The sequence below is a fragment of the Danio rerio genome, chromosome 23 (assembly GCF_052040795.2).
Source record: "Danio rerio strain M-AB ecotype USA chromosome 23, GRCz13ab, whole genome shotgun sequence".
NCBI classification, from domain to species: Eukaryota; Metazoa; Chordata; class Actinopteri; order Cypriniformes; family Danionidae; genus Danio; species Danio rerio.
In genome coordinates this window covers 35,129,588-35,155,532 of record NC_141043.1, presented here as the reverse complement: position 1 = coordinate 35,155,532, position 25,945 = coordinate 35,129,588, and the positions used below count along the sequence as shown (strand labels likewise).

Sequence of the window (25,945 nt, the reverse complement as noted above, 5' to 3'; positions counted from 1 at the left end):
AGGAATCATGTTTGAATAGTTTTTTTCAGTGTAGGCACTCCCCATTAAACTACAAACTGAAGAATCATTCTAGACTCTTTGGTGATTTGAGTAAGATGCTAATGATCTAATCTGATTCAATCATCTATGCTAAACTAAGAGTGCTCCCACCATACTCAAAGATTGGCTGAATGAATAAAAATAAATAAAAAAAACTAATAAAAGTCTCAAGTTGTTTTACAATTAGCCCATTTTCCAAAAATTAAATTTCCTTTACAATACCCAAGGAGAAATACTCTCCTAGGGCTTAGTGGCCACATACGTGGACAGCACAATTTAGCTCGTCTTGTGTTTTAAATTTTGTTACAGACACAGTGTCATTCTGCAACTGTTTTTCAACATATTATGAAATGTCCCAAACACTATTTTAAGTGTCCAAAATGGGCAAAAAATATTGTTTTTACTGATAGTCAAAACATGTCCAAAAATATGTGTGTGTTAATGCATTAAAAAACGGTCAGGAAAAACTGCTGTGTTTAAGGCAAAAATAAAGAGTTTTATTACACAAAGGTGACTGTTTTATGGAAATATGAATAACGAGTCCACATATATAAAGATTGCTTTTCTCTATTAGTACATCATATCAAATATGAAATTTGGGTTTTATTCTAATTAGGTTCCAATAAGCCCAAATGGCAAAGAGAAATAAAAAAAATGCATATAAAAAACAGCTTCGGCCTTAAGAGGAAAGCAGATGCACTACGCAAAGTGTCAAAATAAACCCAAATCACTCTCTGATGTAACTGTAAAATGCCGGCAGAACGTAAAGGCACAGGCTGATAGCTTTACTCTCTGGGGAAAATTAATTGAAGGACAGAATACATTTGCACCTCATGAATAGTCTACAGCATCCCAGAGAAAAAAAAAAACAAAACAAGATACAGACTCATACAGCACTATACTTTCTATTCTAAAAGATCTAGGAACAGCCTATTAAGTCAACACCCAGACAAATAAGAACACAATTGTGCATTATTTTTCTTTTCAGCATTGCTGATGGGTTCGAGCGACCCATTTCCAGGCAGCTCCACACATTCAGCAGAGTGTCATTGATGCAGGACTCGGGCTAATGATGAACTGACATGCTCGTGTCAAAGCACAAAAAGCTGTGTTCGAGAGATTACAGTATGACGCTGGGTAATTTCAGCATCTGTTGGAGGGGAGAAAACCAGATGCAAATGAAGGCTCTTTATTGTCAGTCACGTTGCAGCTTGTCTTGTGTGTAATCTAGGATTTGTCTCTGCATTCGGATCTGGTTTAGTTACAGCTTAAGATTAAAGAATTGAGGAGCAGGGCAATATCGTATCCCATATTAATGAGCTAGGAGAGAAAAACTCTGTGGTGAAATAGGCTTTTTCACTTTTATCATTTCCCAAATAGGATTTCACAAAAACATTATTAAAAAATAAATGTATTGCTGAAGAGTTCAATGTTTTTGTTAAATAATTACACTGGATATTAAAGCAAAAATGGTTTTAAACTTTTGGGTCAGGGATCAATTTTATTTAGTAAAGATGGATAAAATTATTTGCATATTTGTGCGTACATATATTTTTCAAATTGTATCTACCATTTATTAGTTCAAGGTTAATTCTTTTTTTTTTTTTTTTTTTTTTTTTTTTTTTTACAAATAAAACAAATAAAATGCTTAACGTGGGTAAATTTCCTGAAATTAAAACATAATTTTTAAAGTAATTGTTGATTCATTCAGCTGTGGTGACTTAAAGCAAAGTGAGGGAGTTTTAAAGGATCATGAGACACTGGAGTAAAGATACTGAAAATTCAATTTGCATCACAGGAATCTAAACAACTTAAAAACATTTAAATAGAAAATCAAGTAGAAAGTTATCAACACATTTTGTGGTTTAAACTATATTTTAAAACAAAGCATTAATAATTCTTAAAAATAAATAAATAATTCCAACCCAAACATTACAAGAAATAATTGAATAAAATGTCACTACTTTAAAAACAAATACTGAATTTAAAAAGTCTTATATGTACTGTAGGTAAGCTTCATATTAAAAATCACAAATACTCCAAAATAAAATCATACATGTGTGATCCTAAAACCACAACATTTCAGAATTATAACTGGGTTTTCTAAATACAGAGATCTGATCCATCGCTCCTGTTAAAAAAAGGATCCAAATCACTCTTAAATCACGCAACTTGACGTATGAGTGAGGTTTCCCCGCACACCGAATTAATTTACAGCCGTGTATTAACATATCTCTGTAACGCGTATAATAATTTCTGCAAGACAGGACGTGCTCAAAGCAACTGGGATTAAAAGATCTGTTGAGCTCTCTGGGATCATCAATCATAATCAAATGTGATCAAGAATGAGTTTTACAAGTTTAAAATGTTTTTAAAACAGTGCATGTTTGTAATGAATTACAGAAGTCTTTACTTGATCCTCAATGCCACGTCAGTACAATTATGGAAGACGACGCTTTGATCTCGGTTTATGGACGTTAAATCAGGTTTATTTTGTACATTATCATAACAGATATCCATACAGCAGTGGATATTGTGTATCTTGTCACATTTGCCATTCAAAAACAGTGCAAAGTTAAGTGCATGCGCTGTGTGCTTAAACTTTGTAATGACATTGTGTGTGACTTATTGTTGCAACTCCACAACAAATAATCATTGGGTAAGTTCTTACTGTACTATTTCTCACAAACGTTTTGTAAGATCTATTTCCTTCATGTCTGTCACTGTGCTGTTTATCTGATGCAGCAAAGACGGAGATTGTGGCACACTCTGACAGGCACGTGGGAACAGAAAGGGCCAGGGAGAACTAGCTTTAAAGGCACAGGCCACAAAACTCCATTGTGTTCAGAGCAGAAAATACTGTGAAAACTCCAGTATCCTGAAAGGTATAATAAATAATCTGATGGGTGTTGAGCTCAAACTTTACAGACACATTCTGTAGACAAAAGACTCGTCTTAAATATAAAAAAGGGGTAAAATAGGTGCCCTTTAACCACTAGGCTACTTGCGTCAATCAGGTTTTATACATTTAAAACAAATTTTTTTTAATAAATCAACAAAAATCACAAAAAAACTCCGCATTCTCAAGACTGAACTGCTCTTCATCCCCTCACATACAGTCAGATTAAAGTTGAAAATTAAACCAGTAATTGTAAACTACTCCTAGGAGCAACAGTGATCTCAAGGAAGCGCAGCACAGCTGTGTTTAACAGGAACACACATTCAGAGACGCCAGAGGAGAGCAACCACTCCGGCCCACACAAACACACACACTGTGCTGCTATCATCTGTGTGAATGTCTGTTGCCAGTGCAGCGCGGGCAGGGAGCTGGTGTGTCCAGCTGTCTGAGCGGGTTAAACGAGGCACGCGAGATGAGGAACAGGGGGCAGACCTGTGGCCCTGCCAGACTAACTCACGCTCCATTCATATTGACACAGATGCAGGGTTACACTAGACCAAGCCAGCCACTGTGACGGAAAAAAGGACAGAACGTTCACACTCTAATTAAACTCGCCTGAAGCAAATAATGTGAGGACAAAATGATTTCATGAGTTTAAAGAAGAAAAAAAAAAATTCTTTCATAAAATATTGGTCATCCTTACTGTAATATATACCGTTGCAAACTGCATTTCAGCACTTGTTTTAATACACTTCAACACACTTCAGAACTTGAAGCTGATTGAGAAGACCCCGTTGACAAACGCATTCTTAATTTAAGTGGATTTAACATTTGTTTTGTCCCACACACAAAGCATTAACTCATTTTAAATAAGTAGTTTGAAAAAGCGCACACTAAAAAAAAAAAAATTCTGATTGTCGTAGATAAGCTGAATAAAACTAAGTCCATTGAACTAGTTAAAATGGCTTAAAACGGCTTGCGTAGCTTACTGAAGTTGATCATATTCCAACTTAACTTCATAAGTTACAACCTAAAACCATATGCGGTCATGACTAATTGTTCATAATTTTTTACAGGGCAGCAAGTCCTCTAGAGTCTACCAGATGACAAACATAAAATATTAAACAGACTAAAGCTCATGAGTGTAAAAGAGACTTTTCCAATTTTAATTATATAGCACTATTAAACACAACCGTGATTGACCAATGTGCTGCACAAAAACACATCATGACAAAAAGAAAAAACTAAATTAAAAGCTAAAATACACCATTTTATTGATAATATGCCAAAATCAAAGAGGCAAGTTTTCAGCCTAATTTAAATATGGATAAAACAAATCTGATCCATAGAGTTTGAAGATTTGGCAAAAAAAAGAAATAAAAAAATAAAAAAAATAAATAAATAAAAAAGTTTGCCAATACAGAAATTTTGTTTTGCTATTTTTTTGAAAACAATAAGTTTGGTCTACTAAAGAAGACCTAAAACAACACATCTGCTTCTAAACAACTGAACACAGCTCTGATGGAAATAGCTCTATGGCTATAGGGAAAAAGTTTCATGTCAAAGCATTTAAATACCCTTTGACTTTAGAAAGCAAACATGCGGTTATGTTATTCAAATCGTGTAAAATAACTGAACCACAGAAACTAATGCATTTTTAAAAAAATAATAATAATAATAATAAATAATAATAATAATAATAAAGTCCACTCCAACTATGCACAGAGTAAGGCTACTATCATTATTTTTCAGAATGGTTTTTTTTCTTCCCCATTTGATGGAATAAAAAAAATGTCAATCATAAACATCTTGCTATCAATTACATGTTGGTGTGGACATTAATAATGGTCTGTCTTGGTCTAAAGGGACAAAAAAATAAAAACCAACAAACATATTGTTTTTTGCATTAACCAGACTTGACAATTCATAAAACCTTTATTTCTCCGATTATTGTAATTCCAAAAATACACATTTATACACGAAAACGTTATTACCCTTAATAATGCAAGTAAAATGTCAGAATTAACGTAAATATTAAAATGGTCAAAGCATGTACATTAACACCCTGGGGGACAGTGGCATTTTTTTTGGGGTGGGGGGAGTGTAGACCTCCCATCCAATCCCTCCAACTTACAATATCAAAACCTGTTCTTAGATTATAGAGAAAAAGCAAAGTGCATTTAACCAATGTACTTTGACAATCCCACTTATTGGATGTGTAAGTGGGATATACATTACTCACAATGTTTCTCAATGTTACAATGGTACATTAGTCTCCATGTTTCATATTGACAAGCTAAAATGGTAAATATTACTTTCTGGTTTTTTCAAAAATATTTACTACAGTATTCAAGTATTAGCATGTATCATTTGTCAAAGTATTGTCCCAGCAAGATCTCGTGAACCTTTACCTCAGAGTACATATTGCTATACACTAAAAATGTGCCAAAGCAGTACACCTTGAACCCATCTCTGCTTTTCTACCTCTTAAGTACTTTCAGTTTCCATGTTCTGCTATCAGAGCTCTGCTTGTTACGCTTCACACACTGGATAACAAGCTGATATACAGAGATATTTACCCATATTTTTTTTTTTATTGCCAACTGCATTTTATTGTACTCTAACAAATTTGAATGTAGTGTGACCTAATATACTAGTTAGTATACTTGAGAAAAATGCCACCTCTATAACATTAACAGAATTATCAAATATGCATGCAAGTGATGATAAATATCAGACACCATTTCCTTGTTACTTTACTGCATGATTGAAGAGATGCAACATTTAGGTTTAAAGAAACTTTTAATGAAACACGTGTAGGATTAAAGGTCACTGAAAGATCGACACTGATGGATTTCTCTATGGAAGACGCAATAATTCTTTGGTTTTTAGATTGTCTACACACTGACCATAGCCACTGAGCATATTGACCTTCAGAAAATATTAAAGGGGAAATACTTCAAAATCTCAACACTTCAAAATTAAAAACTTTAAAAGATAAGCAGGCTTTAGACAAATCTAGGCTAGAAATCGCACAGGGCTTAAAGTATTTTTAAAAAAGTAAGAATATCCAGACGTCCATCCAGCGGCGCTGTATCCTGGGTTAAAAAAAAAAAAAAAAAAAAGAGAGAGAGAAAACAGTTAACACACAGGACTGTTTGAATAAGCCAAGTGTGTTGCTGCCATCTAGAGGAGAGTTTAAAACCACACAGACACAACATAAAAATAAATGACTAGAATTAGGAGTGCTTACAGAGTTTCCATGGAAGAGTCCGCGGTGCCCGCAGTCCATCGGATAAACTGATGGTGGTATCCGGCTCTGGCCTAACAAAGACAAATCTATGTAATGCTTCATTTTACTTAAACTAACTGGCTTTAGAACAGGCTTCATACAGCATGCTAGAATTAGCACCCCTGTTGATTAAACCTGGTTAACATTAAATAAATTTGTAAAAAGCAGGCAGGGATTTTTTTTTTTGCATCGATTTATGAAAAAACCCAGCAAAGCAGTTAGTCAGATGAAAAGCGCAGAAACCTGAAAGGCAAGACTCCTACAAGTAACCAAAGACCTTTAAATGGTTTGCATCAAGATGGTGTATGCTAAATTTGACTTCAAATCACTGTATTACTACATTAGTACCAATATTCAAACCAAGAAGAAAAATATGAAGTGCAATCAATGCAGTCTTGATTTGTGGAGAAAGCTGCAACCACAATCTCTTAAGTTCATGATCCCCAAAACCAAATCCTAAAGACACAGCTCGTTTCAAGCAGACAAGCAAGATGTTTAAAAACTATTTTGCAAAGCTAAATTTGATGCTAGTACAGGAAAATCTGCATCATTTCAGGGAACAACATAGCAGCTTCTTGTTTGTATAACGCGTTTTGTACACTATCATAATGCTTGTAGGTTGTCAACATCCACACAAACCATCCATTCCTCTACAGATCACAGCACCATCAAAACAATCAAAACGTATTGATGCACAGGCAAAAGAGGGATAAAACAGCATGACTCACTTGTTTTGCGGAAGCGGATTGGTTGATTCACCCCAGACAAACATAGCAGCATTATCATCAGTCTCTGCAATCACATCAGCCCAAATAAGGAATAATCCAGAAAGTAGTGATTTATTAAACCAAAAGCAAAATACAGAACTCAGTTACTGTACATATTAAATTAGGAAAAGTAGCATCGCCACAGTGGATGCACTTAGTAGAAACAATGTATGAACAAACATATTCAAAAATGTTTAGCAATCATTTAACAGGTCACAGACCTGTTTCCCAGTCCTCATTGGGTGCAGGGTTTGTCCAGGTGTTAACAGGAACCTGGAACTTCTCCAATACTTCTACATTTCCTGGACAAAACAGAACTAGATAAAAAGACCTGACAAACATCAAGTGTTAACACTGCAACACAATGGTGACTAAAGTAAACAGTACATCGTAATCTAGGTTAACCTACTAAACCCAGTACATATTTATAATGTATAATTTTATGCATTTAATGTCTGCAATGGTGGTAAAAATTAAACTACAATTGACCATCACAGAATGGTCTCATGTAACCATGCTAACTATTCAAAACGTTTTAGGGACATGAAAGGGTTTATTGAAAAAAAATGTAATCAGAAAGCTGATTTTTTAACACAGAGCGCAACAATAGCACAAACGTGCACCTTTGTAGTAAACATTGAAATATAAGAGGATACAGCCTTAGAATTACACCATGCAAGTAAATGCAGAATCAACATGAACTTTTCTAACCCTTTAAACACTAACCATCTTCAGCGTTCAGACACCTCTTGTCTTCGCAGTTTGCTATGTGATGAGACATCTCATGCTTGGGAATCAAGTGTCTGGCATTAAAGGGGCAGGTCTTCAGTTCACTGGCCAGTTTGGGGTGGTTCTAAAACAGATGCAAGAGGACAGATAAACATTAGAATGTAAGGACAGATAAAACTAGAGCTCAACCTTTGGGTGTGTTAACACTTGTTTTATTTTGGTCAAGACCAGGGATCGGCAACCCGTGATTCTGGAGCTGTATTCGGATCTTTAGCTCCTCTGCTGCCTAGATGAAATTACATGCAAATAGCCTATATAGGCTGTATCTAAATATTAAATTTTCTATTAAGCAATGTGATCTTATCTTGGCATTCCATGTAACAGAAGACTGAAAAGAAACTTTATATTGTTATTAAAAGCCAAAATACAGGTCTATTTCCCACACTGACCCATGAGTCGTTAATATTGTTGGTGGTAATAAAATCTAACATTCAATTGGTTATTAATATTAGAATATTATCTGCGTTCATAAACAGTTCATCACTTTGTTAATCATTCTAAACAATTAACATCAGTGCAAAGGTTTTTCTGCAGAGGATAACTTTTAAAGCCCAATATGAATGAGATCTTGTTACGACTCATATACAGCATACATATTTATACCCACCACTAACAACTTTACACGTAAAGAGATTAACACTGTTGCTTTACAGTTACTTAAAAAAAAATTAAAAATTTGAACGAAAAAAAAACGATTGAAAGTCTTACTGATGTCAGTGAAAACGCTTGTCTGGATGACTCAAATAGACTAACATACCACAAACAAATAACGTTTCCAAGAAGTTCTCATTTAAAGGTCAAATATCTATGGGCAGCTCCGGGCAAATTTTATTTTGGAGAAAGAAAAAAAAAAAAAAAAAAAGACTAAAATGGCTCTGCTGGTCAAAAAGGTCGCTGACCCCTGCTCAAGACAATAGTGAAAATGGATCCAAATGTCATTAACGCCAAACCTAAAAACACACACACTTATGGTGTACATCTTTACAGGAGTAACAATACTTAGCTGTACCAAGTTAGAGAATGGGAATCTACACTATGAATACATCATGTTTTCAGAGGCCCAGAAGCACACAATGTACAACAATGCAAATTACCTCAGAAAGAGCAGACCATCTAAGAGTACTAATACCTTTTTAAAACATCTCACAAACACTCAGAATAAAATGTAGATATCTGTATAAACACACTGTGTCTGAGAAGCTTAAAACATGCTCAAGAGGAACTTAGAGCCAAGCACAGATGTAAAGGCCACAGATCAAATTAACAAGCTTAACTGCAAGTGATGGTGCATCAATGAGCTGCCACTAGACAACTTTTCCATATACATGATCCTCTATTAATAGTGCGAGCACTTTATTTAAAGCAAGTCAGTTTGCGTTCATTCATCTCCATCCATCTCTCTTATAAACCTATAGAGATTGAGATCCAAGTTCCAGTGTGCCAAAAAAGCCAGAATGCATTGCACTGCAATGATAGCCATTCTCCATCCATCCATCCATCAATCATATACAACAAACCTGTAGAGATCAATGGGATTCAAGTTCCAGTGTCCCAAAATACACTGTGCTGTAATGACATTCCCATTCTCTACATCCATCCACTGTAAACCTGCTGTACTCAAAGCTAAGCCTAACATGCTGTTTTTCTAAGGTAAGGTTAAGAAAACAAAACAAAACAAAAAAAATCATAATTGGCTTGATCACTCCATCTCCTTTCCACCAATCAGCTGATGTGTGGTGTGCAGTCTGGCGCAATATGGCTGCCGTCACATCATCCAGTTGGATGCTGCACACTGGTGGTGGATGAGGAGATTCCCCACTAATGTGTAAAGCACTTTGAGTGTCCAGAAAAGTGTTATACAAATGTAAGGAATTATTATTATTAATAAAATTAACCCATAATTACCTGTTGTACTCGCCCTCAAACCTATTTAAATTTTCATTTATCTACCAAATACATATTTTGTTGTTTAAACCCAAGATTTATGCGCCTCCGTTTTAACTCCATTATCCTAAATTCTACAATCCACCTTTCTGCACTTGAGAACATGAAAAGGGAAGCGTGAGGCTCTGATCTGGTGGTTTTTGTCATATGGGCACTGCACAATCCTATTAGGGTCGCTGGCATCTTCCGTTTCTTCACCATAACCTGCGGAAACAGGAGGCGCCACATTGGAAACAAAACTTATTGTGCCGACACAAAACTACAACTCAACATGAACTGCATTTTGCACATGTAACTTCAACAGTGCATCGAGTTATGATGATGATTGATTACCGTTGTCTTCATTCCACATCTGCCCTGTACTTTCAGAGTGGACTCCAGACGGACCGACGCTACTGCCAAACCTATAAGTGGCCATACTTCCGTTTCCTGGACCCCCGTGTAGCTTTCCGTGGGTTTAATAAAATCTTCACCCTAAGTAAAGTCCGCCAAACATTATAATCAAAACATTTTCTGGTATAACCTTAGACCAGACAGTACTCTGAAGAAATGCAGCACGTGACGGTCAAACAACGTGAGTCAGCAGGCCGAGCGCAAAAAATGACGGTTGAAGTTGAATAAAACGATGTTTGCTTGACTTTATGTTATAAAACTCACGACTTTCAAAGTAGCAATACGCTCGGGTTTATGTTAAGAACATGACCTTATCATTATAAACACTTACTGCTAGTCTTTTGTATTGTTGAAGCAGTCGCGTGCTGGCCTTCCCATCTGCTGACTGCAATCAATGCAGATCATCAATCAAGTGCTGTGTGCTGCTGTGGAATGTCACGTGTTGCATCATTAAAGATGGCAAATGTTTAAATAAATACTTGTTGTTGCATTATTCATTGTAATCAATTAATTATTCTAAGCTCTTTGTTGTAACTATGTGCTGGTCTATGGGGTTCATAAAGATTAACAAAAGTACATATTATTTTATTCTTTATATGGTTAATATTATTTTTATTTTATTAATTATATTAATATTTGAATAAAAATATATGAATTTTTTTTCTTATCAAACCAATTATATTATTTTAATCAAGCTATTTGCTTGATTTTTCACACACATTAAAGACCAAGAGATTATATTTATTCATTTTATTTATTTAAAATAAATGCTGTTATATTTTAGTCTAATTTATTTATTTATTTGAATAAAACATTTGATCTTTTATTTATTTTAACCAAGCAGAAAAAATGAATGGATTTCTTTAAACCAATTTTATTGATTTTTTATTTTATTTTATAATAATTAATATATTATTTTTATTTAATTAATTATATTAACATTTTGTATTATTTTTTCTTATCAAAGCAATTATATAATTTTAATTTAACTATTTGCATGATTATTCACACACATTAAAGACTAAGAGATTATATTTATTTATTTTATTTATTTAAAATAAATGCTGCTATATTTTAATATTATTTATTTATTTAACTATTTCTTATTTTTTTATTTGAATAAAACTTTGGATCTTTTATTTATTTTTTCTTTATTTATTTTAACCAAGCAGAAGAAAATGGATGGATTTATTTTAATCAATTGTATTGCTTTTTTATTCAATAATTCTAATCATTATTATATTATTTTAAAATGATTGAAATAAAAAATATTCAAAATATTTATTTAATTAATAAAATGTGACACAATATAGCAAATATAAGTTTATAAGTTTATACTAATTTCACAAGGATAAATAAAATTGCATAGAATAATTAGGTTAATTATATTTTACATTTAAATCTGTAAAAGAATAGTCATTAAATGAATAAAGTAATCTGCTTTTAATCTGCAACTCATAACATTTATCAAATATATAAATTTTTGGAGTGTGCTTTTGTCTTTTATGTTCATATCATATAAATATTACGGTATCCAGTCGACCTAAACACAAAATATGCGCGTCGTTTAATTCGTACACGGTAACTTCACCAGCCAATCACACACCCGCACCCGCACTTCATGGTCGTGACGACACGCCCACGCCGAACTGTCAGCTGCTCAGTTCAAGATGGCGCTGTCCTGTCGGGGAATATGCCGCGGGGCTTCAGTGATCTTACTGTATGGAAAACAACCTGTCAGGGTCAAAGCAAGTCTCTGCACTCCTAGATTGGCTTCCTCAAAACCCAGGTATAATTAAAAATACGTTCGGACGATCATGACCGATCATTTGTAGGCGGTTGTTCGCATACCACACTCCCAGAGCTAGGATGTTTTGCATACAGGCTGGATATAAAATGATAGCGAAGATGATGTTTCAACGTAAATAATACAAACGAGACCACATTAATTATTTGATCAATGTCTGTCTTTTTTTAGTCAATGACAGAGGGGAAAATGGTTTCATCAGGAATTACATGAGAGAACGGCAAGATATTTTTATATTTAATTTTATATAACGTAGTTTCTAGATTCATGTTACTAGTACATACTTAAAACTAGTATCTTCCTATGGCAAGCCACTTTGACATTTAATCTATAAACCATACTAGTATCTATTTTCACGTTACTGGTGCTTGTTTTTTAGATATCAGTACATTTTCCATCAAGTACTGTTAGTAGTGCCTATTCTTTAGATGCTAGTGCTTTTTAAAAATATAGTAGTGTTTTCTCATTAGACACTAGTTTTTTTTTTATTAGATACTAGTACTCACTCATTCGTTAGATACTAGTGCCTATTAAATAAATACTTGTGTATTAGATACAAGTACTTACTCATTACAGTCATACGGTCATGGAAAACCTGGAAAAGTCATGGAATTTTGACATGGCATTTTCCAGGCCTGGAAAAGTTTTGGAAAATCAGAAAAACCCACAAAGTTTCGGAAAAGACATGGAAAACGCATATCTGTATACTTGAATATAGGTTTGTTGTCTTTACTACTTTTCTGTCCTTGCCCAATCACATACTCCCACATTATTAGTGCAGTGTAAGCATTATCTAAATCATTTTCACATAGATATAAATATAAGCTGAAACTAAATAGATTGTTGCATGTTTTATGGGTTGCTGTAATAAATTTTAACATGTATTGTTTTTTTATCATGCATATGTAGGCATTGCATGAAACATTAAGTCATAAATATTTACTTGAAAGTCATGGAAAAATCATAGAAAAGTCATGGATTTTTAGTAGTAAAATGTGTATGAACCCTGCCATTAGATACTACACTGCAAAAAAAAGCTTTTTTTACTTAGACCTGTAGTCTTGTTTCTTGTCCGAATATCTAAGAATCCTTATATCAAGAAACATTTTTAGGCAAGCAAAACTTATTGTCTTGTTTTCAGTAATAATATGCCAATTTTAAGTGTGTTTTTCCTAAAACAAGCTAAATAATCTGCCAATAGGGTAAACAAAATAACCTTGTTTTTCCTTTTGACGTAAGATTGTTTTGCTTACTTCACTGGCTGATTACAATTATTAACTAATCTACCAAGCTCTGGTAACAAGTAAGTAGTAGTATTGTTTTAAAAGGGCCTCTGTAAAAAAAAAAACGCACTACCACCTAATAACCTCTTAAAACCAACAAATGAAGTTGTTAAATTAATGTACTATCTTTATATGTTAACAAGAAAAAGATGCTTTTATCTATAAAATATGTATTAGCTTTCATTGTCAATAGCTTCGTGAGCAGTGCGCTGACATTTAGTGCCCTTGCGCTTTGGGTGTCCTGAGTTCAAGTCCCAGCTTGTAGACCTTTTCCAATCCCTTTCCCTGTTTAAACTTTGCTGATCTGTCTCAATATATTATCCTATACTTATAAAGATATAAATGATCTTTATAATAATAATAATAATAATAATAACAATAATTACTAGTAAAAAAAAGCTTGTTAGCTTGTCTCATGAAGTGCGAGAGAGAGGGTGGAACAAAGAGTAGCTCCTCCCCTATATAAAAAAAAAAAAAAAGCGAATCCGCATGGTAAGTGTTGACGTGTTGGTGACGTATGTAATACTGTTTCCAGGTCCAAGCCGCCATTCATTTGAGTTGAGAAATCATTTGTTTATGATCACTTTTTATTCAAATCACACATTAAAGTTAATTTTATATAAAGTCATAGTGTACACAACAATCTCTGGGCTTGCTGCATCACAAATACCAAAATTTTAACAATTTATAAAAAAATGAATTATTTTCTGGCTATTGGATATTAGGCATGGACATATATATAGCGATCGTGATTTTCGAAAGTATTAAATCGCTTTGTAAACGTTTACTATTACCATTTCACAAGTCTCCCCATTCAGTTGAATAGAGCGCTTGGACCAGGAAGCTGCTTCGCGTGACGTCACACTTAACAAGCGGATAGCATTTCGTTTTTATCACAGGTCTGCCAGTGATAAATGAGAAGTGTCTTGAAGGGGGCGGGGCATGTCAGATACTAGAGAGCATTTGATTGGTCAAGAACTGATGCCTCTACTAAGAGAAATGCTTGTTTTGTTATAAATGTATTTTCCTTGTAAATTCCATATCCACAAATGCAAATTTACTAATACCAAACCATATTTTCCTGTTTTTTTTTTTGCAAGAATTTAGTCATTATATATATTTAATTTCCTAATCTAAAAATAAGAAAGCAAACAGAACTATTTTATTTTGTAATGACTTTAATTTATTTACTGTTATTGATTCTTAAATGTCTTACTCTCAAGTTTATATCATGTTCTTTTTTTCTCTCTCTTTCTCTCTCGTATCTCTTTTTTATTGACAATGTAATTCATATTCTGTATTGTAAACAAATATTGCTACAAACATGTCAACTGATTTTTTGCACACACACAAAAAAAAAAATCATCCATTTAGGCAGAAGTGACAAACTACAAGCTTTACATGTTTATATCAGTTTTATATCTTCTAAATGCTCATTTTGTTTTCACTATTTTGGAGCACACTAGCTTATAGATATCCTTAAAACTAGCAGACTGAAACTAACATATAGTACATGCCCTTCACTGCTCTGCCATCTTGCAGCACCTTTCATTGGTTGATTTCTGTTTTTCTGTCTGTCTTTGCAGCAGTCTGTGGTTTGTCAGACACTACTCGCCTTCACAAGCAAGACACGGGATTGGTCGAAGCATTGTGTCGAGTCTAAAGTGGGCCAATGAGAAGTACGAGAGATTCCTGCAGCGGCGCTTCCCTCGCTTTTTTGTCCTCTATCAGACTTTCATGAGAGGTCAGAATGAGTGAAATGTTAACTTTAATGTTTTTTTCTGAACTACGAACTATCTCAATCGAATGTGCTATGATGTAGGTTTTCTGCTTTTTTGTAAAGGCTTCAGACTCCTGTTTGAAGATGGCAAAGAAGTGCAGAAAATCGTGTTCCGCATGATTAGTGACAAAACAAGCCACGCCAATTTGCCTTACCGGGATATGGAGAAAATCAGACAGGTGAGTTTGAGAAGTCAAGGAGACATTTGTGAGAAGTCTTGTGGTTATATGTCGTATTAATATTATAATATTATATTTATTATTTCTGAAATATGTTACTTTCAGGTCCGCAGGGATTTGATCAAAGCCATTCCCTTGGTCATCCTGTCAATACCTCCATTTGCCAACTATCTGGTCTTTATGCTTATGTGAGTATTTATTATCTTGCTCTGCTGATTATTAGTACTTTTGCATCCTTTAAAATAAATACTGAATATAAGTATTTAAAGTTTCCCTTATTATCTGCCATTCTTCTATTCATTGATTCAATAATCCATCTTAACATTACATTGCTATTATTGTTATTGTTAAAAAAAAATGTATGTATATGTATAAAGTGCTCAGCATATTTATACACACCCCTCACAAATCTATCTTATAAATTCATATTTTTTAATCTGTTTATTAAACTTTTACAGACATAAGAAAGTTATTTTACAGAGAAATTTAAGCAAATATTATTCCCATCCCTACCCTTAACAAGATGCAATTACATTTATCCAAGAGAAAAAAAGAAGGAAAGAAATAAAAAAAATTTTTTAAATTAAATAAAATAAGTAAAAAAATAAAAACCTGTACAGAATACACATGTACCTTGATAACCCATTATTACAAACAATCCTCAGGTATTTATACAATGTACTTAATTACATTTGCTTTGCAATCGAAAGACCCTAAGATTTAGATTTGGAGTTTGTAGAGACACTGGCATGCTCAGAAAAGAAAATTCTAAATGGGTCTCATGTTTCAGAAAAAGCCCTAGTATTGTCGTTTTTTGTAAACCTGATTTTTTCCAAATGGATAAAGCTCATTGCATCTCGCAACCAGTTGTCAAAACTCTGGGGAAATCTTTGTTTTCATAATAAAATAATACACCGTTTTGCTGACAGTGTCAAAAATGCAAATGCGTTTGCGGTACAACTCAATAACCCTGGTATATTTGGAGAAAGTCCAAAAAGTGCAATAAGAGGACACGGTTCGATGTGCATCTTTGTCACAGAAGAGAAATACTTGAAAATTGGTACTAGCCAAAAAGAAGTGATTGATGGACAAAGCCAAAACATATGTATTAAGAATTTATATCTTTAATAGGAAGCTATACAATATTATATTTGTGCATATACATTAGATTAGTCAGTACTGAAGCAAATCTGGAGCTAATCTAACTAAATAACCTACGATAACGGTCCAAAAACTAGAACACCAACTTTATATGTTATAGAAAAATATGAAATACAAATTTTTAAAAAAAAGGAAAAATCAAGAGAAGCAAAAAAAAAAAAAAAACAGAAAGATTTTGTTGAAATTTTGTAGCTTGTAATTTATTTTGCAATATTTTGCTTGAATTTAATAGTATTATCTTTACATTTCTAAAAATGTTTGGTGACTAAAATATTATTTAATAAATATATCTGTTTAATAAATCTGTTTTGTTTAAATGCACCAACATAAACTGCCTATATTAACTGAGAAATGGATACAAATATTAATAAAAAAAAAGTTAGTTTATTTTTATATAATGATAGAATAGTATTGCTGTTACATTATATTATTATTATGAGCTTCAGAATTGTACATTAGAATTGTTGCATTTGAAATATTGTTGTTTTAACAAACATTAAAAAAATTTTAATGGCAATATTTCAAACACTTTATTACTAACCTTTTAGTTAATAAAACAAATATTAAATTCTAGTAATATTTATAAATTATAGATTATATTTATAGAATAAAAAAACTACAATAAATGTTGATATTTTAGTATTATTTTTAATACCTGTTTAATGGTACAATAGCATTAATGAAGTAGTAAATTTGATTTAATTTTATAGTTACAAAATATTATTAATATAAGTTAATTAAGTATTCAGATATTTTTACAGTACAGTAGTGTTCTCGCAATAGTGATATTAACATAAATTACATAATAAAATATAGACCTTTTGGATAATAAATGTTTAGTAATTTAAATGCTTTGTATTACAATGCTTACAGCATAATAAGATATGACAATATTATTATTGCAACATTTATATATTTCTTTATAGGTTGTTGTTTTTTTAAGTATTTTTTATGAATAGTCATTTAATTAATCGTAACCCAGTCATTTACTTCAGTGTTTCTCAACCAAGTTCCTGGAATTCTGCACATTTTCCATGTCTCCATAACCAAACACATCTGAATCAGATCATCAGCTCATTAGCAGAGACTGAAAGGCCTGTAATGGGCATGACAGACAAAGGAGAAATCCAAAACATGCCTCCAGGATCGTGGTTGAGACACACTGATTTACTTAATCGCCACTAGTTCCAAACCGGAGTTCTTTTCTTACAAAAGAAGATATTTTGAAGAATGTTAAAAACTGGTAGCCATTGAAATGCTATGCATGTCATTGGTTACCAGTTTCCAGCATTGTTCAAAATATATTTTGTACAAAAAAAAAACAACAACATAAGGGTTTTGAGCCACTTGAGAGTGAGAAAATGGTCGTTTCATTTTTGGATCAACTATCACTTTAATAATGAAAGCATTCTCTATCCTTCTAGGTACCTTTATCCTCGGCAGCTTCTCATCCGGCACTTCTGGACCCCTCAGCAGCTGGTGGATTTTCAGGTAGCCTATCATAACCAGAGGGCACGTCATCACTGGGCTGTGGTCAAAGGGCTGGAAAGCACATCAAATTCTGTCCAAGACACCCGACTGAAAAGACACCTGCTGGAGCTCTGCAGTAAGGTAATCTGAGCTGAATCTCATCTTACATTACCTGCTTTATTTACATGCTGACTTTTTAATAAGCACAAATAGTCACAGTTTATATCATTAGGTACAGTTCTCACTATTTATAATCCATCAAGTATGACGTTTGCCTCAAAAAACTCCTAATTTGCTGCTTATTAATAGTTATTTAGGTAGTTGTTGGGTTTAGGAATTAGATTTAGCAGTGTTTCTCAACCACGTTCCTAGAGGACCATCAAAACTACATGTTTTGGATGTCTCCTTTGTCTGTTGCACCCATTACAGCAGGGGTGCTCAAGCCTGTTCCTGGAGATCTACCTTCCTGCAGATTTCAGTTGCTACCCATATCAAACACACCTGCCTGTAATTATCAAGTGGTGTTCAGGTCCTAATTAATTGGTTCAGGTGTGTTTGATACGGGTAGCAACTGAAATCTGCAGGAGGGTAAATCTCCAGGAACAGGATTGAGCACCCCTGCATTACAGGGTCTCTGCTAATGAACTGATGATCTGAATTAGGTGTGTATTGTTAGGGCCATGAAAAATGCGCAGACTGGTGGTCCTTCAGGAACGTGGTTGAGAAACACTGTGATAGAGGATTAAGGATGTCACGGTTCCCACGGGTCATGAAATTTCGGGAATATCATGGATATTTAAAAGACCCAGACATTGAGAGTGAGGGAATTTTCATATTTTCAAGTCATGAAATGTCACTCAGACTTTTTTCACTTTAAATTTAATTAAATTTTTAATTTAATTTCTTTAAAATGTAATTTTTATATACTATATTATTTCATAGCATTGTTGTTTTCAGCTATTTTCAGCTTCATTTTTATTCCTTTCATGCTTATCAACTGGTAATCACTTAAGTCAAATGGAATCATGAGACTGTACCTGTTAATTAAGGCTAACATGTCAGGATAATATTCATTTTAAAAGCTTTTGCTTCAAAATGGTCACTTCAAAGACCGGACGTTTAAAAGTAGATGACAGAAAAACGAAATGCACGTTTTATAGCTATTATCAGTTTATGGAGGGGGAACACAACACAGCCTCACATACTCTAAGTGTTTCAGATTGTTTTCAAAAACTCAGGTAGATCATCAATTGTTTTCTCATAGTGGCTATTAAAGTCATGAAAAAATGACTTTCCAGTTAAAACCATTTTAATATTATGCAAAGCAAAACAGCAGCCTGTTTTTGTGTTCAATGTGGGTTATGTAAATTTAGCTTTTAGTAAAGGAATTTGATATTTGGCTCAGAGTGGGAACCCTGGAATAAGAACTGATGAGCAACCAGTAGCTTAATAATAGGCAACTAGTTGATAGTGAGAATTGGTACATGAATGTGTTACAGGACAAATGTATTGCATGTGTGCAGGTGCGAAGCGGAGTCCATCCTGTAGTGTCTGATGTCCATGCTGTGAGAACATTGTTCTCTGGACCACCCTTGGGTATCAAGAAAATGTATGCAAATCAGATGGTGAGCTCCAAAAAAATCGGCTTGTTGCACGATGTATTGCACTTTAGGGCTGCACAATATATTGATGATCGCAATGTACGCATTTGTAATATTCATATCGCAGGATCTACAATGTGGAGTCAGGATTATAGTTAAGAATTATAGGATTATAGTTTGAATTATTCGCTCTTCTGTTTTTTTTCCAAGAGATGTTTAACAGAGCAAGGAAATTTTCACAGTATTTCCTGTAATATTTTATCTTCTGGAGAAAGTCCTGTTTGTTTTTATTTCAGCTAGAAAAAAGCAGTTTTTAATTTTTTCTAAACAATTTAAGGTTAAAATTAATAAATTATTTCCTAATAGAGCCATTTAAATTATATGCTAAAATATACTCAATATGCATCGCAGTAAAATTTCATTTTTTATTTTCCTATCCTTAAAAAAAACTGACATATCTGGAATCCTCTATTGGAGTTTTTTTAGAATGTATATCGAAAGACTATAGGGTATATGCCGAAGTATGCTAGTAGGACTTTTAATTTGCCCGTAACCTGGGTTAAGCGTTTCCAGTGAACTGTATTCTGTAAACAGCTTTTTGTCTCGTTTTACGCTTGAGCAAATAAATGAATGCCCAAGTCTTTAACTGAATGTATTTTAATTATATTACAACATCGACGCTGTAAAAGGAATCGTATAAAATGGAAAAAAGCCTCACAATAACAGGAAGTTTATCAGTATGGGAACAACACTAGCTCGGCACCCTATATACTGGATTTACTAGCCGATGAATGATTGTGTAATAGATGGCTGTATTGTTGTATATGATGACATGAGACACCAATACCACTGTTTTGTCAAATCTTTAAATTCCAAATAAAATAAAAATTCCCAATATTGTGCAGCCCCATTTTTAAAAATGTGTCATACTTAATCTTACTTGACCTCCTCTTGCAGAGACATCTCTGTCCTTTGCTCTTCTTGACTCCTCGTCTCCCGGCCTTCTGGATCAGCGGACGTTTGAACAGTCACGCCTTGGAACTCATGCAGCTCGATCGTGCCATTATTCGATTGGGCTTGCACCAGTTAAACGACTCGGAGCTCAGAGAGGTCAGAGGTCACCCAAGTGTGCAAGTTACCTTCTGCCAGTACCTTAATTAAGCAATTTAATTAATCTTTTCCCCCCAGGCTTGTTTTGTGAGGGGGCTGAATCCAGAGCGTCTGAGTCCCGGACAGTTACGAGAGTGGCTCACACAGTGGTTGCAGTTCTCAGCACACCTCAGAGGTACAGAACAAAACTATGGGCTAGACTTACTAATAGCTTGTGCAAACTCTACTGTCAGAGTTCAGTTAAGTCTTACACGGACTCTGTTTACATGGATATCAGTATTCTAATAGTTTGCCTTAATCTGAATAAGACAACAATATGATTACGGTGATTTCATGAGTTGCTTTTTGAATGTTTCTTTTATGATCTGTTTTACTTGTTATAACACAATTTGATTAACGTCAGTGTGTCGCCACGCTATCTAATGTTTCCTTCGGAGTTCGTGTAATTTCGGGTGTTTCGTTTTTAATTTTTCAACTTCAACTGTAGTTCGGCAGTTTCACCTTTTTATTCAGGAACATTTAATGCATGCACCCCCATGACAAACTGAGATATTTGGATGAGAGTATAAAGTAAGGACTGGTGGAAGAGTGGTGTTTTAATTTAATTTGATACCACACGCTGATATTAGGAAAAAAACTTTAGAATTTTGCAATGCGTAGTCATATTAAAATCGGAGTACTGCTGTCCATGTAAACATACTCAGTGAGTACACCAATACTCTGATTTAAATAGGATTAAGACAATACTCTGATTAAGAGTTTACCATGTAAAAGAGCGATATTTGATTACCTTAATCCAGCTAAAGTCATAATCGAACGAAATAGAATTAAGATATGTGGAGTAGAGAATGGTGGCGGCGTGGGACAATTTTTTTATCTGTATAAACACACACACACACACAGCACCAAGCAAGTGACACACAGACAGCATCGAATTCTCTCTCTTTCTCACACACACACACACACACACACACACACAAACACACACACACACACACACATACAGCAACAAAGAAGCTCAACACAGCATCACGCTCTCTCATTCACACCCATACATACGCTTGCTTGCTCGGTGGGGGGGGGGGGGGTTAATGTTGCTGGCCCTTCATAATGTCTCTGGGGGTCCCCTGAATGTATGAACCCTTAGAATCTTCCTGACTTCCCCCCCCTAACGGCGCCCCTGCCGCCTACTCCCGTTCAAGTTACACCAGTCACTCTTGCGCTTTATTCGGAAATTTATTCCCGCGCTGCAAGACATCGGGTCCTGCAGACCTCTAATGTGGAGTATTTCTATTGTAGTCACATTATTGAAATGCAGCACAGACATGTAAACACCGCAATCAAACTATTACTGTCATGTTGTAGTTTTCGCTGTTTTTCGACAGGACGCATTTAAGGCAGTTTTCAGGCATTTGAGGTTGTTGCTAGATCAGATACAGTTGCAGTTGGAAATTAACAATAATTATTTATTCAATTTCCCATTAATTGTATTTTTTTGTTGTCTACCCCAACCCTAAACCTAACCCTCACAGTACTGTTAAACTATTTATCACTATTATACAGTGTCTCAAAAATAATCCTATATTGATAAGCGTTTCCTGTCTAGACTTGACTGGCATTTGATGACAAACAAATAAGAATGGCTTCAAGCAGGAAAGCACACTTTTGGTGCAAGTAAGCAACGATGAACTGATCTCCCATCCAGTACCTCAGAGTTTTCGTGGGGGCATGAATGAAAAGTTACAGAATGAAACCCAATTGTATTTGTCTGCTGTGGTAGCCTGACAATTTGTATCCACCGTCGTCTGTTTGCATGTATAGTGGGAAACGTTAACGGCTGTTAAATTTGTTGCCAAAAAAAAAAGGCCAAAATTACATATGGTGCCATCATGACCAACATGAACTGTTGTTGCATAAAATGCCAGTAATAAACTTGCGTTAAATGGTGACGTCATGACGCTAATCGAACTATGTAGCATTACTCTAACATGTAAAATGCATACATGAAAGAAACATTCAAAGGCATTAAAAGACTTAAAACTCATATAAATACTTTGTACAATCAGAATTTTCAGGAAATCACTCGAACAGTAAATTGACTCGGGTTTCCTTCCAATTAAAGACGTTACTAAATTTAGTAAAAAGTACTAAATTTTCATGCAGTGCACCAGTAAACTCCGGTTAAATAAGGCAAGTAAATTCGATTAATGATGTCCATGTAAACTAGGTCACTTAAGTCCACTTTTTAGACTGCAAATTTATGGGAGAGTCAATTTCACATCATCTGTTTTTTCATAGTATTGCGCTCTTAACTAAATTTGTCATTTAGAAAATAAATGTAGCCCTTTAGCTGTGTTGATTACAAGCCATTATTACCACACTTCCACATTTTCAGATTTGATATTATTCCATGGCAGCATTAATCACTTTATAAAATGATTGCTTGTTCGATAAATTATTACGTTTTTGCAAAACAAAACTACATACAACAGCAACATGGTGTGGGTTTTAGATTTCTTTACAAACTCAGGATTGACTTGGTAGTTTAGAATTGACAAAAACCAAAGAAGTGCTGTCAGGCTTTGTTGGTACTGTGATGCTGACAATCAACTCCCTCTGTTAACTCGGGCTTCAATTCAGAGTCCACAAAATGCAATTATAGTTACTGAAGCTTTTTAAAAACTTTCCTACAGTTTACATGGGAGGATTAAAATTTATTTCGATAAATAGGGAAAATTTCTGAATTTCTGTGACCCACAATGCTAGCAAACATGTAACGAGACAAAATAATAATTATAAATATCATATTGGCGACCACCTCACTCTCTTTTATTTTAATTATAATTTTTGTATGTGTTTTGGTGTTTACTAACATCACTTTCATTTATTATTTATTATGCATATAAATTTATATGACATCATTTATTTCTTTTATGTTGTTCAGTTTTATTGTTAATGCTCTGTATTTGATATTCATCTTTGTTATCTGCAAATAAGAAAGTCAATAAAAGTTCAACTCACACAATGCAATTATGAAAGCATTTAAATGAAACCTGAATGTGCTGGAAAGTTGTTTTACTGTACTCTAACTTAATATTTATAACATTTCAAAAGTTCCAAAGAAGAAGCCGTTGTTTTTCTTTTGAAACTACTGATGTGACTGTTAAAGTGTTGCAAATTCACTGCGGCTTTCTGTTTCCTTCCTGTCTGATCAGAGTCAGAGACTTCGCTCTATCTGCACTGCATGGTTCTGCTCACGGTAAACTACCCTAAACAGCAACGGCACTGACCTCCAGAGGAAGCACACCACTTCTCTTTCCAACACCCGGCGCTGAAACATCCACATCCAAAGGCAAAGCACCACGGGAACAAACACAAACTTATATGCAAATCTGACATACATTTTTTGTTGTGTTTCTTTCATAATCAGAGGCATTTTGTACGTTTCTGTGATATTTTTCATGAAACTGTCATGCTTTAAAAATGTTCTTGTGGCAATGAATCTAATTTTGTTTACATGAGTGAAGAAAATATTGGGAGCTCATTAGTATACTGGAACTTGTGGAGTAATTTCATTAGTTCCATAGAGATTGGGTGTGTGAATAGAGAAGTATATTAGAGGTAGTTTATTAAAGTCAAAATTACATCATTTATTCTCCCTCATGTGGTTTTAAACCTTTATGAGTTTCTATTTTAAAGAATGCTGTTTGCTCATCAACTTCAATAGCAATTTTTTTTCCTACTATTAAAGTCGATGGGTACCAGCATTCTTCAAAATATCTTCTTTTGTGTTCACAGAAGAAGGAAGCTCAAATAGGTTTTAAAGGAGTGAAAGGTGAATAAATGATGACTGTACCTTTAATACAGTTACACACTGTGAGTAACTACATTCTACAAGATACAACCCAGCAAGCATTTTTTTGTTTTTAAAACATGTCTAATAGACATCTAAACGTAGTCATCTTAGCTAAAACAAGGCTAAATTTGGGCTGTCAGTGAAAAATCTAATAGACATCTAAAGATAGGTCATCAAATAAACAGAAATAAATGACTGCACATATAAAGCCTGTCTAATCTGTCTATTTGACAACTAGTCTAGTTTTGGGCTATTCTTAGATGTCTATTAAATTTTCACCCAAGTTTAGCCTTGTTTTAGCCAAGCTGTCTACATTTAGATGTCTATTAGACGTCTATTAAACATAAAATTGTTTGCTAAGAAAGCACACTAATTCCACATGGATGTATTTGGCATGTGTTTTGCAAAGTTCACTGCTCTTATCATGAGAGATTTACATTCAGAATATTAATTAATAGTGCTGGGCAAAGATTAATCGCATCCAAAATAAACTTATATAAATTACTGTCAAATAAATTTGTTTTCACATCTTATAAGTGTGTATCATATATATTTATGTGATAGAAACAAAACTTTACAAAACAATTGTGTTGCACAGTTATTTAAATTTCTATATAAATTGTATCATATACACACATCATTTATATACAAATATAAACATTTTCTATGCACGCCACACTTAAATGGTCAAAATAAACTTTTATTTTTATTTTGGATGCAATTAATCACAATTATTTATTTTTTTTTGCTTGGAACTAATAATACTAACAATAACTGTTAGATGTAAACAATACTAACTATTTTCATCTGTTTAAAATATGCATTCACATTCAGTACCGTCTATCTCAGGGGTGCCCAAACTCGGTTCTTGAAGGCTGGTGTCCTGCAGACCTTAGCTCCAACTTACCTCAACGCCCCTGCACAGATGTTCCTAGAAAGAGCTTGGTTAACTAGCCCAGGTGTGTCTGATTGGGGTTGGAATTAAACTTTGCAGGACACCGGCTCTCCTCGGTCTGGGCACCCCTAATTTAGCTCCTTCATCTTTGGTGTGGTAGTTACAAAAAGATTGTGGTGTTTAAATTTATTTAGCTAAAAGCAATCCAGTTATGTTTTAAATAGGATGGTATAAATGAAAAGTGGTTTACAGAGCCTTTAAAAAGATTCTGGGGAAAATGTGTATTCTATAATGCAGAATATATCTATGTATTTTAATTAAGTTTGTTGATATTTATTTTTGAGTTCTCAAAACTGCACAATAAATATTGCACCTTGTTACTCTTCTATTCTATGAAAAGTTGTTTGCTGTGTGTGCTGGGCTTTTGGTCAAACCATTCAATTCATGCATAGTAGTTTGCAATGTCATCTGTTTGTTCAGCCTACCAACCGGTGCCTTTTTCTTAAGAACACTGATACCAACAAGGTGCAATAAGTGCTGATCTCTTTTATGTTGCCAAATGTGTTCGCATTTTATGTCAAAAGAAAATGTTATTTGGTTCAGAGTCAAAAAGGCATGAAAGTGATGTGAACTTCAATTAAAGAATTCAAACATGGTCTCTTTTTGCTTCCTTGAGGCTC

General features: G+C 34.1%; 2 protein-coding genes and 1 long non-coding RNA gene across 5 annotated transcripts; 1 reads left to right on the top strand and 2 right to left on the bottom strand.

The window, feature by feature from the left end:
- Positions 1 to 1,630: 1,630 nt before the first annotated feature.
- Positions 1,631 to 5,473, bottom strand: LOC147838256 (uncharacterized). The gene is made up of 2 exons (XR_015523766.1): positions 4,429 to 5,473; positions 1,631 to 3,848 (listed from the first exon to the last, which is right to left on the bottom strand). It is a non-coding gene; the product is annotated as an uncharacterized LOC147838256 (long non-coding RNA).
- Positions 5,474 to 5,721: 248 nt separating this feature from the next.
- Positions 5,722 to 10,529, bottom strand: gtsf1 (gametocyte specific factor 1). 2 transcript variants are annotated; one of them, NM_212833.1, is given in 8 exon segments: positions 5,722 to 6,036; positions 6,192 to 6,262; positions 6,959 to 7,022; positions 7,219 to 7,299; positions 7,724 to 7,850; positions 9,816 to 9,934; positions 10,064 to 10,204; positions 10,455 to 10,529. In NM_212833.1, coding segments are annotated over 7 exon segments (549 nt in total). In that variant the 5' UTR covers positions 10,149 to 10,204; positions 10,455 to 10,529; the 3' UTR covers positions 5,722 to 6,034.
- Positions 10,530 to 11,707: 1,178 nt separating this feature from the next.
- On the top strand, positions 11,708 to 25,921 carry letmd1 (LETM1 domain containing 1). 2 transcript variants are annotated; one of them, NM_001130616.1, is given in 9 exon segments: positions 11,708 to 11,912; positions 14,800 to 14,957; positions 15,057 to 15,172; positions 15,278 to 15,360; positions 17,758 to 17,944; positions 19,327 to 19,428; positions 20,362 to 20,514; positions 20,593 to 20,689; positions 23,730 to 23,826. In NM_001130616.1, coding segments are annotated over 9 exon segments (1,089 nt in total). In that variant the 5' UTR covers positions 11,708 to 11,793; the 3' UTR covers positions 23,804 to 23,826.
- Positions 25,922 to 25,945: the final 24 nt, after the last annotated feature.